A 19,194-nucleotide genomic window follows, 5' to 3' on the forward strand; every position below is an offset into this window, starting at 1 on the left:
TGTGAAGTGTTAGCAGCTCTGACTCGTATAATTGTGGACAACCCAAGCTTGAGACCCAGTTAATCTTTCATCCAGAAGTCCAGAAGATAGCTGGTGATTCATGAAACACAGACAACCTATCTTTTGTATGCTACAAACTGGTGTACACAGATCGCCATGTCTTCCAGAGATGGAACACAAAAATGCAGAAGACAGTGAAGGAGAGCTTTGGAAAAATGACCCAGTGCCAGACGGCTGCTTCCAGGCCTGCAGCTGTCTCCATGGCACCACAGGCTGACTGAAATCAACCAATCGTGATTATTTGGGGGGGAGGGGGTTTGGGAGGAGGGGGTGGGGAGGTCAGCTTTTGAATCCAAGCAATCACGAGGGACCTGTCACAGGAATCTGAGAACAAATAAGAGGCCATTCCAGGGCAGTCTCATAATAAACTGAAACACTTCAGTGTCTTGACGGAGACATTCCACGCTTTAGGGACATCGCCCCCCCCCCCCCCCCCCCTTTCTAACAAACTCAATTGCTATTATTCTCCTGAACAGACTACAGAGGACTAGCTCACACTTGTGCATTAATACTGTTGTTTTGATCTTCATTCCGGAAGCCCTTCAGCTTTTTGAAAAAGGCCATTGTGAACGTTCAGGGAGGCGACATCCTGGAAGGACTTACAGTCGTTCGAGCTTCGGCAAATGGGAGAAGGACTCAGACTCCAGTACTTCGATGTTGTTAAAGTGGAGATATCTGCAGGATAAACACAGCCTGTATAAATGCTGGGCATAATATTAAGGTCATAAATGTCACAAACAAAATCAGCACTAGTGTAGTCTTTTCTCAACAAGTCTTAATGTCCTAGATGAGACTTCTACTGCTTTTAAAACGTTTGAAAAGCATTTTAATTATATCAGGTGCAGACATGCAGAAAACACAGATGTCTGAAATGTTGATAAACAGTTATCTCCACACGAGAGGACCGGCAGGGTCCACACATGGTCATCTCTCCTGATCCTGAACATGTCTGCTCATGGGAGCTGTGTAAGGACAAACCACGCAGAGTTCAGCCAAGTGTATTGACTGAAACAATCATCACACACACCCATGAGGGAGAGCAGTTTCCCTAAAATATACAGAATTTGCCAGGTCGGTGATTTGTTATTGTAGTCTGGCAACCAGTATGAGTTCAGCCGGATTTCTTATCAAGACCGCTTATTCGGAGTCAGTCTGCAAGTTAAACTAATTGGTTAAAAAAGAAAGAAAAAAAAGGTGCTGTTGGTGGTTGTGGTTAACTCAAGCTACACCAGATGATCATGGTTACATCAGGTTCTTCTTCATGTATGAAGGAGAATTCAACAGACTGACCACATTTTACATGTGGTCTGTGTTGCTATTTGCCATCAAACCAAACTCGGCTGAAAATGAGCTAAAGAGGTGTGTTCTGCACGTTTGCGGCCATCGCCTTCAGCGCACTCCGTCCTGAACACGAGAGCAGGGCTTCAGACTTCCTGTTAGACACATGGCCTGGCTGTTCAAATCAAAACACCTCCATCATGATCCGCACTGAAACACTATGTAAACGCTGTGCAGTTAGCATGTTAGCTTTCTTTGGTTCAATACATTTCTGAGAAAAGCTTGTGAACTTTTAGAATTTTTTGGATTTCTGTATTAGGTCACTAACAAAACTAATGCGGGCTCATCTTCAACCAGGTTTACGCTACCGTTTGAATCAAGCTTAAACTAGCACAGACTGCGCGGCTCGTCAATATTGAACATATCTGCAGAACAGGCTGGGGGAGCCATGAAAGCTCATTTAGTAAATGCAAGAACTTCCTTTAGAAGCAATAACCTATGAAAGGAGGTAAATTTACAAAGGTTGAGTTATCATGACATGAACAGGAAGGAGGAAGGGAGACACTTACAGCTGTTCCAGAGAGACCAGCCCCTTAAACGCCTGCTTGTCTATGGCCTGGATTTCATTCTTGTAGAGATAGCTGCAAGAAGAAATAATAAAGTCCATTAGAAACACCACACACACTATTTTTCACAGAACACTTCATATTCAGCATGAAGAAAAATCTGCACTTTATTACTTAAATAAAAATGGCCACAGTTGCACCTAGTAAGAAGCAGCACATCTAATAAGCCAGAAATCAGACGTTGAGAAATGAGGCACATGTGCAGCTACTGAAGTGTGTCGCCGTCTCTGCTCATATTGTGTTTTATTGTAGGAAATTGTGTAAAGTGTATGCACGCCGAAAGAAGACCGCAGCTGCTCCTGTGTTTATTGTGTATATTCTGTTGCAATTAGGAGCAGTGTTGGCAGCTGATAAAAAGCATTTCACTAACGAGATCAGAAACGGCACAGATTTGGTTTTGTGGCTGCACTTATATATTGTGCAGCAGTCGCCGTTGTACAGACAACATTAAAAGTTTCTACGGTAACTTTCACAGTTCATAAATACAGAGGCACTGCGAGCAGGGGGTCATATACACATAACTATTAAATATAAAGTAATGTCAGGGGGTTTAAGAGTGGAAGGTCTAAGGTTGGGTATATGAATCTAAGGTCTAAGGTGGGGTCTAGGACTGAAAGGTCTTGCTTCATTAAATCAGAGTAGAATATGCAGTGTAGAGGTGTGTGATCACACACACACACATGAATGCTCCAGACCAGATCATCTGTGGGAAACATTAATTGAGCGCATATTCCTTCCAAAGAGTGGGGGAATGGGGTCATGGCAACTCAAGTGACTATTTCTCAGATTAGTGCATAAATATAAGCTGTGAAACTTATAGGCTGTGAGCCATCTTAGCTCTCGAGATTCTGGACTTTTGTCAGTCATCAAAATGCTCTTACAAAATTAAGGAGAGCATCTTTGAGGCCAACAACAACTTTGTCATCCACATAGTAAATCCAAAACTACACACTCGAGTTATGCTTGTCTAACCATCGACACAGAATATGAAAAGAATTTGACCCATGACATAATAAACTTACAGCATGTGTTAATATGGCAAAGTCAATAAACGGGAAACGACAACCACAACAAAGAAGAATCAAATGTAAACACACTATGAAACTACTGCTGAAGAACAAGGTTGGAAATCACAAATGGAAGTAACCTCTAAGTTTACTATGGACTAATACAATTTATCTATCCATGCAAACATAACAATAATAGCCTTGATCTCCGGGTTCTTGAATCTCCAGCCCCTCCATGAGGGCACCATCCATGCCCTTTGAAGTGGGCATTAGGGCAACTCCTCCCCGCTCAGCTGCAGAGCAGAGTAAACCACTGCAGGCCCAAACCCCCCAGGCCTCGGCGCGGGCCTGTGATTCACGCTGCATGGTAGGACCGGCCATTATCTGGTCCACTCCACTGAAGCTGGGTGCTGGCATACAGACTGGAAGATGTGAAATACAACAAACACTAGAGTGGATTGTAATGGCTGCTTTAAACGTGATGAGCTCACTAACAGTGAATAGACTAAATGGTGGTGAACTACCATGTGACTTTGGGGGTGGGCTACAAAAGCCCTTGAGATGATCGAGCTGGCTCTGGTTCTTCTAGTCATTCGTAACTTGCATCTTCTGGCGCTGTTTTCAAAACGCTCATGACGCAGGAGTAGCTGAAGAGGAAGCTTGCAGTTTAGGACTTTCAAAGCTGCACGCTCACGAATGAACCTTAGTCGTAACAGGTTTAATAACCACTGCAATTACAAGACCCTTGAGGGCAGACCGGTGGACACGCCCAGTCACTCTCCGTCTGCCCAAGAGTGACATCTGGGCGAGACGTTCACGTTCTTTGATCTGAGAGATCATCACTCTATCTGTGCTAGCTGAGCTGAACTGGTATTTTCAGAAAATTACACTGTTTCACTTTGCTGATGTGATAATATTGTTCTTCGTCCCCTTCAAAATTTTGATACAAGTTAAAGAATCACCTTCACTGAACACTTAAATCTGAAATTTGAGTGAACCTAGTCTTTAGGGACACTCCGATGCAAAACCAAACCCAAAAGGTTTGTTGTTAAATGTATACGCACATCCACATATTTGTGAGTTGACCCTGGCTTCAAAACATCTAACAGATGCATGAAGGGGTCAATTGGAGTGAAGCAGGTGATAAATTAACAATAGGTTGGGGGGGGGGGGGGGGGGGGGGTAAGCAGATGTTTTAGACTGACTGACTATGTAAACACAGACAGCACAGCTGAGGTGTGCAGTTGCTTAATCTGTGACGAACAAAGGCAGGAAGTGTGAGAGGGTCTGTTATTCGGTCTGCTGAGGCTTCCTCCCATGCCTTCAGGTGTCGGCTCTCAGACACACTCATTCACAGCTCAGCCAATAAATATCATAATATGTCTGAGATTTTCATCCTGAAAACAATGTTGGCTGGAAAAAGAGACAGAGACAAAAGAAGGAATGTCTGATGGAATTCATTTTTGTTAATGACTGCGGTGAGCGAGCACGAGAGAGAAGTCCACTCAAATGTCCACTCAAACGTCCACTCAAATGGCACTTCACCCTCTTCTGATGTGAAACAGCTGTGCAGGACATGAAAGGCACACCACAGCTTCTGTCCAAACACCAGACATGGGATATGGTGAGAATGAGCATGGAGGTGAACTCACAGATATTTTAGGTTTTCCAAGTCTTCAAAGGTTGTCCTTGGTATTCTTCTGATGTGGTTATTGTTTAAAAGGCTTCACGTGGAGGAAAACAACAAACAAAAACAAAACAGCAGCATAAGCAATCTAAACATACGGACACACACACACACACACACACACACACACACACACACACACACACACACATCTCCCCTTCACTAATAGTCTGTAATCAGTCGCCTTACAATCCCCCCCCCCCACACACACACAACAGTGAAAACAGTGAATGTAGACCAAACTATGTAGATCTTGTTTTTATCCAAATGTTTCGGTCCTTGGTGCTGAATAACTGTACTGAAACTACTGCACTATGAGGTAACGTTCACGTGTGGGCTGCTAGGGAGCGTGGGAAGAGAGGTGTGTCCTGGTCCCGTCAGGCCCGGGATGTGGTGTGTCAGACAGGTACTCACAGCGTGTTGAGGTTCTTCAGTCGTTTGAAAGACCCAGGCTGCAAGTCCCTAATTTTGTTAAACCTTAAGTCTCTGTAAAAGAAAGAAACAAAACAAATTCTACATTTGAGAATTTCAGTAGAACACTAAAATTTGGGAGACAATGCTGAACTGATTAAAAATGTTAATCTAAGGTGCAGTATTATACATTCAAACTAGGATTATTTAATGCTTTAGTTAGTTGATGCTGAAAATTACTGCAGTTTTCAGTCCTGTGGTGCAACCAAAATGCACTTTTACACAATGATGTGTTAGCAAGCGCACGACTAAGCCCACTAATCCTGGAAAAGCCACAAGCTCATCGCATTTATATGATGACTATCTTTCTTGGGAAGGTATACGTTTCAAACAGCAAACCTTTCTGGCATTCATTTTCACCAATGTAGTCAAAATAACATGGAAATGAGATTTTTGCAAGAACATTGACAGAACCCAAACAACATTCAGTCACAACAAACATGGGGTCCAGTAGGAGAGCGATTTGCTGATCCCTGATCTACGACACTAAAGCCCGTCTTCGTCTGGTTCGCGGCCGGCCTGCTGGAGTTAAGAGTCCACGACCAGATGGTCAGGCCAGGTCACCAGACCACTGGACCGTGGCCCAACCTGCATGCGCCGATGTTTACAGAAGCTCCCGTATGGCAGAGGGAGAAATGCCTTTATCTACAAGGCATTAAAACTGTGACCGCACGCCTGCAGTTCTTCCAGAGGCATAATGCCAAGATGTGAAAGAGTGAACACTGCACTCTCTCCATAATGCCAAGATGTGAAAGAGTGAACACTGCACTCTCTCCATAATGCCAAGATGTGAAAGAGTGAACACTGCACTCTCTCCATAAGCACCAGCAGGCACAGATGTACCCGTCAAAACTTGGGGTCTAATACTAGAGCTACGTTATATTATTTCCTGGTGGCACCACGACTTGACAAAGTCAGGAGAGAACGAGGAAAGAAAAAAGATCCAGGCACCCACTCATCCTCGTCTGGAGCTGGACCCCCACGGCCTGCTCGCAGACGCTGGGCTCAACAGGAGAGGTGTGTGATCTGGGGCAGACCCAGACGGGCCTGGCTGGACCCAACCAGCGCCTCCACGCTGCTCTGGAGGAGTCCTTCAGGTTATAGCGTGGCGACTACTCAACGCCAGGACAAGGAGCCATAGACTCACTTTCAACAGCCTTCAGTATGAACTCAACAGACCAGGATGGCAGTAGAACACACTGGGCCCATTTCATGTGTTGGTTTTTATTCTCCTCCTGGGCGTCATTTCCATCCTCAGCCCAGCCTGAGTCACATGGCCCACAATTTGCTGAGTCACTTTGTCCAACAATGCTGCCTCAGTTGACCCAAACAATCCTCACAATCTGAATCAATTTATTCCACTGTCCATACTCAAAAATGTAAATAAGCTTTGCGATACAGGAATGTTACATGCACGTTTATGGGAGAAGATAAGTACACTTTATGACTGCATAACAATTTGATCTACAGAAAAATTACTTAAGTGACTTGAAGTCAGTGTAATATTGCATGCAATCAGTACAATACTATTTTATGAAGAAAGGTCTACAATTGTAGTGTCTGTAGTGTCTTATCAAAAGAGAAAACCAGACCTCATGTTTTAAGCTACAGCAGACTCCATTTACCCAATTCACAAAAGATTAGCAAGAGTGACTGTACCAGTTTAAAAAGTAAACAAACAAAAAAAAAACTTTAATTAAAGTTAATTTTACTAAAACTGTTACTCTCAAGCAATCTTGGGAGCGATAAATCAGAAGTGGTCTATATAACCCCTTATTGTCACTACAGTAAGTCTTTTTTGTTAGCTTATTGAACAACATAATAAACGATATTTAATGTTTTATGGTGTGATTTTAGAATTACAAAGCAGTGAGTCAGTTATTGGATTCGCTCTTCCCTTTCATAAACCTCAAAATTCAATTATTCAGTAACCTTAAGCTTTGTTTACACCATGAATAATCGAGCGAAAGTCGCTCATACAGTGACCTGTGATGGTGGAGAACAGGCTTTGTGAGCGCTCCCCGAGACATTTGAAATGAGTACTAGCATCAATCACACACACTACTTCGGGAATAAGCCCAAACATGCTGGCTATTCTCTTACTTATTACTCTGGGCTAGAAACGTCAAACTCTGAAGATGGGCAAACTGCCACCTTGTAAATATAATCTGCAATCAAATGGTAGAATGGAGATAACTGTGCATCACACCAGAATCTAGCTTCCGGCATGCCTAAAGACCTTGGCCAGTACAGGACTCTGTTATCCGCTTTTTGTGTGAGCAGGAAGACATACGTGCCCAGGGTTCCCACTGTTAGTTAGGTGTCTTGTGTAATGTTATGTCCATTATTCTAGAAATACATTTTGTGATAATTCACTTTGCTTATACTGCTAAACACCAGATAAATTTAACTAGAAAGAAAATTCAGATTTTCTCTTGGAAACACCATAGCAGTGACACCCATAATCCTCAATTTAAATTCAAACAGGCATCCAGCTGTCTATGCAAATAACCTTCAAGATGTACAATTCAATTATTCAATATTTAATAAATTGGTAGATAACTAACAATTTCTGGGTAAAAAACATGTTTAGTTTAGCGTTGTGTTACTTAAAATGTATGCATGTAAGTGCAGGTAATATCAAGCAGTGTAAGGAAGAAAGCTATTAGAAATCCAGAAACTCAATAGTTTCCATAGAATTTCTCTGAATTGAGACAGGGATTTTGATTCAAGCAGTACACTTTGTGGAAGTGTACAGCTATTTCAGAATGGGCTTCACTTAGCACTGTGCTACAACTCCAGGGGCTAGCTGTCTGCAACATGGTCTCCAATCCTCATCCACTACTCGAAGAGTTAAAACCGTTAAGAAGGTCCTTCATAATACCACAAGGAAAAAAACATTCGTAAATTTCAAAGGATTCTAGACCAAGTGGTATAGTGGCTCCGGTGCAGTGGTGTAAGTACAAAACTTTGATGTTTGGACAGAGACGGCATTACACAGCTGAACAATCGTCCTCATGTTTGAGAGAATCTTCTGGAAGGTTCTGACTGACACTGAGGGGTTCCCAAACTTCTGGGGCAAGCTGTAGCACACACACGACTCCATTACCAAAACCTGGAATGCCGCCCTTATGGTTCAACACATTACAAAACATCTGCAATCTGGGGCCTCTCACGTGTACGGAAGACACAACAAATGGAGACGGTGCCGCACCTCCGCAGCAAGTCAATGAGTCTATCAGAGTTTTAGACTCAGGGGCAGGAGTGTGGAGGTCTGGAGAGTTGCAAAGCTGAAGTTCTCATGAAGAACTCATGTTTAGAAACATTTTTACACTAGTTTTCCAGCTTTCTTTCAAACAAATTTAACCATGTCATCTAATAAATAAACAAAAGACCACCACCAGAAGGCCCACAGGTAAGAGACAGCAACTCCAGGTACAGCAAAGCATCATATCAAACGCAAGGCTAACGTCTCTCTTGCAACTGGACTCTGCATAGCCTAATTCATTTAACAGCACTCTTCTGTGCCTGAGAATGTCTCCTTAGGTCAAGGCGTATCCACGTCTCCACAGCCGAAGTGATATGCTGCTTGGGAACGACAACGTGACGTGACCTAAAGAGAATCCATGGCAACAGCTGGAAACAGGATGCAGCAGCCCTGGCTCTCGCAGCTGTGCTGCCTGCCAAGGGATTCCATGGGGGAAACTGCAAAGCCCAGGCGGCGTTACACAGCGTGCGGATGAGGACAACAGCGTCCACTGCAGCTCTGCGGCCTGAAGCCTTGAAGCCCACACAGAGACGACGGACGAGGCTCCAGAGCTCCTATTGGCTGGACCAAAATGAATGGACGGCCAAGTGCTATAACCGTTTTTTCTATGCGGCACAAATTACTGTAAACTCGGACTCCATCTGCATCAAGAATGCAAGTTTCAAAAGAAGCCGATTAGTGTCATTTGTGCGTAGGAATTGAGAGCCAATTTTCTTGAAGTGAGGACTGAGGACCCAGATGACTGGCACGATGACGTAAGCGCCACCAGCGAGCGTTTGTTGGCCATCTGGGGGACACGTCCAGCGGTAAAAACACGTCCGGCGGTAAAAAGGATCGTTTGGGCTCTCGTCCAAACCTGTGCTGGAGTTGTCATGGGAACCACAGATTGATGATGTCAAGTTAAACATGTACAAAGCTGCCTCCCACATACAGCAGGAACGCCCTCTCAAACTGCCTTAGAATCTTTCTTCAAGTGTCTTCACATTGCATTAGCGGGTTAATTGCACGCACGCACGTGCACGTAAACACATGCATGCACATGCACAAGCATAGATGTGCTGTTTAAAGTGTGCAAACTTTTACAAAGACAAAAGAAGTATAAAAATCTTCATCCAGTCTTTGGAGAATACCTCTACAACATGCAAGTTTCTGGAAAAGACTGAGGTAGGCTAATAATGAACAAATATGTCGTGTAGTAAACCACTCTGTTTAGGGTACAGTGATTTAGTAAGCTTGAACTATGAAACTAAAAATAAACTCTGGTGAACTGTGTCTGGACAACACCCTTGCTCTCTATGGGGCTACAAAGACGTCCATTACAAGGTCCCAAGCAACGTACGGATTTATATTCCAGGCTGTGAGCAGGGTAGCAAAGGCTTCACACAGCACTGCCACAGCAGGTCAGCGGCTGGGAGGCTTCCTGTCACAGCCCCTCAGGCTCAGAGCCCGTCAGCCTGTCTGTGCGAATGAGCACGGCTTTAGGGATTGTTCTGGCTTTGTGTTCCACAAAGGCACCGAGATAGAGTGGCTGACGAACCCCTGACTACAGCGAATTCCACACACCAGCATCACGCTCTTCCTCAGGGCCTCACCAGATCATCGTTTTCAGCAAGACGAATCCACGCTAGAGCCCAGACTGGTTTAAATAAGAGGAGGCGTGAACAGGAGACAGGTGGCACCTGACCAAAATCAAGGGCGGTTCAAGTGGGGGGTGGTGTTAGAGCACAGGTCATAAACGTGGTCACAAATCAAACATGGTAACTCCCAGTGGCTCGCTGGTTTTGCTGTGCCTAGTCTCGCACTGCTACACTCTAGTCTGGAGCCTACAGTTGTAGGATAAGGAAATCTGACTGGCACGCAAAATGATCAATCACAAGTTTGATATTTTAGCAATAGAAGTAGAAGGATGTGAAAGGAGGCAATCTTGAAAAACAGTCATGACAGAAACTGGTTTTTGGAACAACAGCAGTATTTGATGGCTCGGCTGGACGTGGAAACGCTGTACTTGTAATGCTGACAAAACAGCTGGAAAGACATTCACAGTAAATACTGGCCTGTAACACTTCTCTCCACTTTTTAGTGCCCACAAGCAAATCAGGAGGTCCAAATAGGATGTGAAATCACCCAGATGCAATGTCAGGGTCAATCTATTCATTTTTCCCCGTGTAATGGCATTCTCTAAGCTATGCCTTTGTCCATGAGGTATTTCACTCAATCCAAATCAAATGACTCAGAAACCCTGGTAGCTGTTCACAGAGAGTTGGCTATGCCTGAAATATAAGACCTCTCCTGTAGCCGGTTGGCAAGCAAGCAATGCTGCCTCTCTTAGTTACCTCACTGTTCAGAACAACCAAACTCTGATTCACATTGGAGCAGGATTTAATGATGCACAGAAGGATGTGCTGTATATGCCGGAAGCCAATCAGAATTCAACTGGCAGAATCCACATTGTCAGTCCAACTATAGATATCAAGACTCCACTTGCATGTGTGCAGAACGTACACTATGTTTAACACACCAGTATGTCACCGGTGTGGTGGTCTCTTACAGATCTCACTATGCCTAACACACCGGCGGTCTCTCAGTGATCTCACTATGCCCAACACACCGGCGGTCCCTTATGCCATCTTTGCAAATTCAGCCTGATTTTGACACAATTTTGTAACAATTTCAGCACAACTAACATTTCCAGCACTGGGCCCAGAAGATACCTTAAGATACATATCTGAAGATACTTCCTGCACAGTTCAACAACTCCAACATGTTCATTGTCTTTGACTAATATGACAGAGTGACCTCTGGCACACATATGGACACATGGCCCAAGGTAAAGAGAGACGCTGCTGTTGATTTCAGTTATAATGATTGTGTAACCACATGATATTACCAGAAAATTCCCCAAACACAGTCGTTTTTCATGCTGTCAGTGTGTGTGTGTGGGGGGGGGGGGGGGGGGGGGGGGGGGGGGGGGGTAGTTTTGCTCTACTGTCAATGGTCTCTAATCATTTGGTCTTCTTTTTGACTAGCACACTTAACACGCCACAACACGTCATCCCCTGGGTTGCTATGGCAACATCCATGTGTTTGTAATCACCGCCACAGTTCACATCATGGGGCTGTGAAATTCTTTATAAGCTGCCGGTCATCGCCAACAGACACAAAAATCAGTGATGAAATAAAACTCCGAATGCCCCCCACCTCCCCCCCTAAGTCTCAACACGGCCATGTGATTTGTCCAGTTACAGAGAGCAAAGGGTTTCTAGGTTACTACAGAGCCCATAAAAGCTTGCACGATGTGATCACAACAACTGAAGGCACAGCAGACAGAAATCACTACACCATCTGTGGAGGATGCAGGTGCCATGAGACGTCATTACCAAACGACCCCCAGCAACAGAGAGAAGAAACAAGCAAAATGCACTTTAAATAGAGTGACTGTTAAAATGCATTCATGAAAAAATTATCATTCTCTTTTCTGAAATCTTGAACAATAAACATCCCCTAACACACACACACACACACACACACACACACACACACACTTACACACTTACACACTTACTTCAGACCAGGCCCTGCTAAAGACATGCTTTCACCACCACAGAGGAGATGGACCCAGAGGAATGAGAGCACACTACTTCAAACGTAACACACGTTCTCGGCGGCCAAAAATGTCCTTTCATTACTGCAGAGTTCTCTGCTGCTTGTACCAGTCGGGCTAAACAATCGCACATGCTACATTATAGAACTTTTCGGAAACTCTCAGCATATGTTTTGCTCTGTATAATCAACATGACATCATCTGAACTCTACGCCATAACGTATACTCTCGTTGTATATCCACCGTTTATGATTTATGTGTATGACTTTACACAGAGTTCCTTGGACAGTGCAGTGGGAGGGGGTGAGATGTCCTAAGTGGTCCTCCGCATGTTCAAACAAGACTGCAGAGCCCAGCAGCAGAAAACAGGTGTCTGCATGAAACCCCACCAACACCAGGCACTCTGTGCATCTCTGGCAGAACAAATCTTAATATCAGACAGACAAGGAGGAGGGCTTACTCAATCATTTACTCTGGTCAACAGTGATTTTGCTTCCTACAGACGTATGTATTTTTGCACAAAGAATCTAAATATGTTTTCTGAAATTCTCCATCATATTTTTTCTTTCCTTTTCAATATACATGTATTTCATTATGTAGCCAACTGTATGGAAAAGCTGGACCACTGCTGGACCACTGCTGGATCACTGGACTCTGAAGATAGATGATCCTGAGGCCAAATATAGCCAAAACTCTTACACTATACATTTTAGATGAGCATTTGTATTATCCTCACTAGTGCGTGGGGAGTTCTTCTGCCCTCACTAGTGCGTGGGGAGTTCTTCTGCCCTCACTAGTGCGTGGGGAGTTCTTCTACCCTCACTAGTGCGTGGGGTGTTCTTCTACCCTCACTAGTGCGTGGGGAGTTCTTCTGCCCTCACTAGTGCGTGGGGAGTTCTTCTGCCCTCACTAGTGCGTGGGGAGTTCTTCTGCCCTCACTAGTGCGTGGGGAGTTCTTCTGCCCTCACTAGTGCGTGGGGAGTTCTTCTACCCTCACTAGTGCGTGGGGTGTTCTTCTACCCTCACTAGTGCGTGGGGAGTTCTTCTACCCTCACTAGTGCGTGGGGAGTTCTTCTGCCCTCACTAGTGCGTGGGGAGTTCTTCTGCCCTCACTAGTGCGTGGGGAGTTCTTCTGCCCTCACTAGTGCGTGGGGAGTTCTTCTGCCCTCACTAGTGCGTGGGGAGTTCTTCTACCCTCACTAGTGCGTGGGGTGTTCTTCTACCCTCACTAGTGCGTGGGGAGTTCTTCTACCCTCACTAGTGCGTGGGGAGTTCTTCTGCCCTCACTAGTGCGTGGGGAGTTCTTCTGCCCTCACTAGTGCGTGGGGAGTTCTTCTACCCTCACTAGTGCGTGGGGAGTTCTTCTGCCCTCACTAGTGTATGGGGAGTTCTTCTACCCTCACTAGTGTGTTGAGAATTCTTCTGCCCTCACAGCCGATGGCCTGTTGGAGGTGGAGTTGAACAGCCTATATTCTTTGTTAGGTCTTACTTCCTTCTTTGTGCCTGGTCCCTCCAGTGTGAATGGAGGCCTCTGTTTGCACAGATGTATACTGGTTTGGGAAACGAATGCAGGCACGAGATGATTCCAGATCAGCAGGGGAACATTCTGAGTTCTCACACGTCTGCTCTCACTCACGAAAGAGGCTCAGGTCTGCATGCTTCACACATCCGTAGCTCATCAAATCCCTCCTGTGAACACCAACTCTGACTTCTAATGCGGTTCCACTGAGGCAACAAAGGTGGAAAACTGCCTTCAGAATGCAGACCTTCACAGGGCCAAACCAGCAGTGCTGTTGAAACTGAACTTATTAGCTGGTAAACATTGTGCAAGACAACAGACTCACTGTTTCATATGCAGTTAAAGGCTTTGCCATTTGACTCAACATTTCCACATGCCTGCTGGACTAATAAACAACAGAGACGCCTGAAACACAATCAAATGTGCTCCTCTCCAAAACACCAGTGACCTCTTGGGAAAATATAGCGCTGACCTCATGGGCAAAGCTACAGCAGGCACAGTTCTTTGGTTGGACAAAAAAGGCCAAGTGAGCACCAAGAACGGTGAAGTTCAGCTGAGCTTGATCCCAAACCAGGGATCGCCTCGTAAAATATTAAAAGGCTATTGACAAGGTCACAGTTCATCCAAGAACAACTTAAGGGGTCATTAGTATGTGATTAATGGATTACTTAAACACACAAGCTGAAAAGACAGGAACACACACACGGAAAAGAGAGCAATACCTTAGATAGAGAACAACGCTTTCTTTGGCCACTAAGCTCTAGAAAGCAAGAATCACCTTATCACTTTCATGTAGGCATGTTTAGGCAATACCTTGTGAGTACTTTTTACTGAAGAACTGTGATTCTTCAGTATTTTTTAAAGACAGCGTCCCCAAAAGAACCAAAAATATTGATCTAGCTATTCTATATACAACAAACAACGAATGCATAAAAAATTAACTTACTAACAAACTAAAGTTTACCAACACAGGCATAACGTCGACTAATGGACCAATAATAAAGCCACACAGCATATAGAAATGGACGTACAGAATTTGGGTCACTACGGGATTTACGAAGGCAGCTGAATCAATAAAACCAGGAAAACTTTAGTGAAACACGTTAGACTGCGCAAAGATCTTTAACACGCTTGCTAAAGTGGATTTATATCTATATATACAGTCTACTACAGCCACCAAAGCCCCAGTCTTGCAGGAGAAGGTTTGATTCTCTCGGTATACTTACAGGATGGTGGTCTGCGGCGCGACTGCTGGCACACTTTCCAAGCCCAGATGCATACATCTCACCGTGGTTCGGAAACACAAGCAGCGACTTGGACACGCCGAGGCGACAAACGGACCGCTGGTAAGCGCGACGAGTCCAGCTAGGATTAAACACGAACGCGCGGTTCGGCCGGTCCACAACGCCATTGTGAAGCGGTGAGAAGCGTTAACACTCCGCCAGCTGGCCCTCCAGCCCACTACCTCGCATCGGGTACCGGAGATCCAACAGTGCCCAAACGCTCCTGCTCCAGTTAAAAGTGGGGCAGTGTTACAGATCACACGGCACCAGAGCCCAATCACAGTGGTCTGCAGCATGCAGGACGCAAAGTCCTGCCTACAGGACACAAAGTCCTGTCTACAGCATGCAGGACACAAAGTCTATATATAATAATGCATCTATATATAGCCTACATATATATAGAGAAAGATAAAATATGATGTATCATAATATAACATAATAACATACTATTTTGATTTACTATATTGTTTGATTATTGTTATTATCGTTATTATTATTATTATAGTATGTTTAATTACCTCTATATTTATCTTTAAGTACAATAAACGTCATATTTTTCAGTCCTCTAACCAACTTTTGTCAGCCACGTGATACGACGAAGATAGTTAGAAGTTTGCTGCCCTCTGGTGGAAGATCACTGTAAATTCCCACATAACCGCTGTAGCCGTTTAAAGGTAGTGAAGTGTATATATAGATATTCTATTAGCGTGTGAGTAACAGTTCAACAGTTCAATTTTGAGTCTTGAATTACAAGGGTTATACAAGATTGTGGCAACACAATTTTTCTTTATTCAGAGTAAAGATGTGTCAACATCCAGCATGACAAAAATTGTACAAATTCCACAATTTAAAAATGAAAAATCACAGCAACTTGTGATCTCACACATTTATAGCAAAATTAAAAGGTCAACAAATTCATGCTGTGTTGTACAAAAATAAATCAAACTTCAGTTCCACAGAGAGCACAATAGTTCATACAAAATCCCGTCTTCATCGATGATTACTCAAATCAACCTCGAAATGAAGAATTTAGAATAAATAAACTCTGATGAATTCACAATAATTCATATGAAATTTCAGCATTCTAATATGTAACACCTTTTAGTTTTTCCCAAGGTAAATAGTCAGATATCCTTTTATTAGTATTATTATCATTATTATAATTATTATTAATATTATTTGATATTATGTAGCAACAGCAGATGAGCAGTGTGTTTGTGCTCTAAATCCCTTTCCCATTGTTACTGATAACAATCATTTATTCAAAAAACTGATACTAGCTATTACTCTATTAAAAGCAGTACTATATTGGCAAAAAGTTGCAGACACGATGCTGTGATGGAAGGCATATGCAGTTATGGAGGCTGGTATCCTAGGAGACGGGCTGAGTTGTACAGTGGGTGAGATCAGGTGAGAAACAAGCACCTTTGCGTTCGCTCTTCAGAAGGCAACGTCTTAATGTGGTCGCTACAGCTAATATCCACACCGACACTAGAGGGCAGCAGACGTTGGGAAGTCCCGCCACACTGCAGCTCCGCGTCATGCCCCATTCCCCTGCCCCATCATTTATTAGAATGTTTTTTCTCCGTCATCATTTAAATTTCTATTTTTTTTTTATTTGTGACATTTTTGTAATGATTTTGTACAGTGACAGACATAAAGTGCAGCTGGGGATTGTTAATGATCCTAGAGGATACCAAAACGAAACAGCATCATTTAATAATTTGTAACATAATCGGTAAAGATATCGTCCTCATTTTGATTCCCAGTGGTCTTACTCTGATACAGCTGAACATCTTTGCCATTATTTGTTCCAATCGTGTGCCAAAGAGACACCTGGAGATTGCACACCACCGCGTGTAATGATATATCTCTAGGACAAGTGCAAACAGTGGACTGGCACGACCCTGGGGAGAATGACCCTGTACATCCCGCTGTCGTAGTTCATATATATCTCTATCTATTCTACAAAATCCTTCTTCCTTCACTTAGGCTCTCAAGTACTGCTTTAGTTTATGTAAATCCATCACAACATGGAAACAAAGGTGTCCCTGTGCAAAATGATAAATAAAGGAAATGCATTTAAACAAATCATTGCCTGTCTCTAAATTTAACGTCCATGTATATCCCCTTTGAAAAAATTTGTATTAAAAGATTTATATAAAAATCAATCATTTACATATAGTAAAAAGCTTTGCTTGCATCCCCACTACTTCTACAAACAGGAAATTGCATAAACCCCAACTGTTTCCCATAGACCGCCTCTCATTGTCTTAAAACTTGTTAAGTAGTATATTGCTGACATGGTGTGAGATTCTAGTGCCTATTACAAGCTAAACGAACACTGATGCTGGGGTGATCTTTACAACCTCTGTTAGGATTACACCAATGTGGATTTAATGACAATAGCTCTCAACTGTCACAAAAATCAAGTTTTTCTCTTTATCGTTTGTTTTTTGTTGTTAGTGTCAGATAATATTCGTTGTAAAGTTCCGGGACATCCACAGCTAGGTTTCCGTGTCATGAGGTTTACAATAAAACTGTGACATTCATACATCAGTGTGAGATCTTTCTCAAAGCTCTTCTCCAACCACTCAATTCCTGCCCCCACATACAGGTGTCAACTCAGTTTTTAACAAGTCAACAGCTTCTCAAGTATCGTTAAAGATTAAACCCAGCGTCACTATTTCCCAACCTGCACACAAAACACCTTCCAAAATTCCATAAAATCATTCGATGAGGAGAAAATTATTAAAAAGTAAATCTATCTTTGCATGTTCATTGTTTAGATGGAACTGTTTAGATTTTCAATCTAAAATGCTTTGTCAACAAGCATTAAAAAAGAACGTATATCCAATATTGTTTGCCTTACTGTTCAGAAATATACACTAAAATGTGCATCCATGGGCAACTACAAACATTACATCACACTATGTTAGCTCATATGAAAACGTACAAAATGTGAGTGTTTTCAAAAACTATTCTGCCAATAACTATTTTTTAAAGCAAGACCCAAAATAAAGAGAAATGAAAAATCATGAAGATTTGTAAGCATAACACTTTTTTTTTTAAAGGACGTATGTGAATATTTAACACTGTCTGCTAAATTACAGCAGCAAACCTTGAGGCATGGTGTCTGTCTGTGTCCGTCCGGTACACGTCTCCCCTGACGATACCCCTCTCCGGAAGCATCCTCTCAGTTTGCTGAGCTACACCTGTATACCTTGTACTGCGTGTTTTATATTCTCCAGTAGGACTTTGTTGTCTGCACTCTGGTACTGGTCTTGATTTGTGTACATATCTGTCAGGGTAGTCACATAAGCGTCAAAGTTCTGTTCATTTATCGGGTCCTGGGAAACAGAGGAATGATTCTATTAGACAAGGTCAGCAGGAACAGGTGGCACACAGACACGGGCTGTGCTACAAACACAACCTCAAGGTACCGACATGGCGTCGTGAGGTTTCGCCGACAGGGACGGGAGACGTGGACTTGGAATGAAAGGAGAAACGTCTGGAATGTGAGCTGAGCTGAGATGGTGCAAAGTGTCCTGTCGTCATTTCCATCTGTGGTTTTTTTTTAATTAATTTTCTCTTTGTTTGCCGCATGATGGAAAGAGAAGGTGGAGGGATGGAGGGGGGGGTGATGAAAAGCTGAATGACATGCACTGGAATTAGAACTGTAAGAATCACAGCGTCTGTACAGTATCATGGCAACACCACTGTCAACATAATGAAGACTGTAGTGTAATAAAGGCCATAAGTCTTACAATGCAAAGAACTTTTTCTCTTTTCTTCTGAGAAGTTTCTCTGGTTTTGGAGTCTGCTGTGAACTCCAGTTGGGAGGTCTCTCACTAATGCTGTCCGTATAAGTGTGCTTCTGTCCAGTTACACTTTTAATGTCATTTTTTCATTCATAATGAAATTCCCAATCTGAAGTATTTTTTCTTTTTGCACTTTCATTGAATTGAACTGCACTGAGCATCTCTCACTAAAACAGGTTTAGCAGGACTGATCAGTGATTTGTTGACAGAATATTAAGTATTTATGAACTTCAACTTAATTGAATGAATTGGGAAGCTTTGACAGCAAAATACAATAAATGCAAAATGGTGTCAGTGAAATGCGAGATCAAATTCTGCTGCTATCATTATCATTTTCACTGATTGATATTATTTCCATTAAAAACCATTGCACACAGTAATTCTGCCAGTGATTGGCAACATTTCCATTGCATTATCAGTGACTGTAGTGCCACAAGCACACACACATCATGATTACTGGCTCTCTTATGGCCTTGGCGATAGCAGTGCAGTTGTGCACGCACTAAACACCGAATGATGCCATGTTACGCTCTTCATGACATAACAAGCATTTAAATGAGTCCTAATGTTGGA

The 19,194-nt window shown here is 43.2% G+C and overlaps 2 protein-coding genes across 8 annotated transcripts in view; both read right to left on the reverse strand.

Annotated features, from left to right (window-relative positions):
• The window catches only part of pxdn (peroxidasin), a 38,149-nt gene extending 23,047 nt beyond the window's left edge, over window positions 1–15,102 (reverse strand). The window contains exons 1-5 of the mRNA XM_076979000.1: window positions 14,744–15,102; window positions 5,073–5,144; window positions 4,624–4,695; window positions 1,908–1,979; window positions 664–735 (exon numbers count right to left, since the gene is read on the reverse strand). Of these exons, the coding sequence (XP_076835115.1) occupies window positions 664–735; window positions 1,908–1,979; window positions 4,624–4,695; window positions 5,073–5,144; window positions 14,744–15,096 (641 nt within the window). The 5' untranslated portion in view covers window positions 15,097–15,102. The remainder of the gene's footprint in view (window positions 1–663; window positions 736–1,907; window positions 1,980–4,623; window positions 4,696–5,072; window positions 5,145–14,743) is intronic.
• A 480-nt stretch (window positions 15,103–15,582) lies between these two features.
• The window catches only part of myt1lb (myelin transcription factor 1-like, b), an 81,851-nt gene continuing 78,239 nt past the window's right edge, over window positions 15,583–19,194 (reverse strand). For all 7 annotated transcript variants that reach the window (XM_076979002.1, XM_076979007.1, XM_076979006.1 and 4 more), the window contains one exon: window positions 15,583–18,150. In XM_076979002.1, coding sequence (XP_076835117.1) covers window positions 18,010–18,150 — 141 coding nt within the window. In that variant the 3' untranslated portion in view covers window positions 15,583–18,009. The remainder of the gene's footprint in view (window positions 18,151–19,194) is intronic.

This window comes from Brachyhypopomus gauderio, chromosome 17 (assembly GCF_052324685.1).
Source record: "Brachyhypopomus gauderio isolate BG-103 chromosome 17, BGAUD_0.2, whole genome shotgun sequence".
NCBI classification, from domain to species: domain Eukaryota; kingdom Metazoa; phylum Chordata; class Actinopteri; order Gymnotiformes; family Hypopomidae; genus Brachyhypopomus; species Brachyhypopomus gauderio.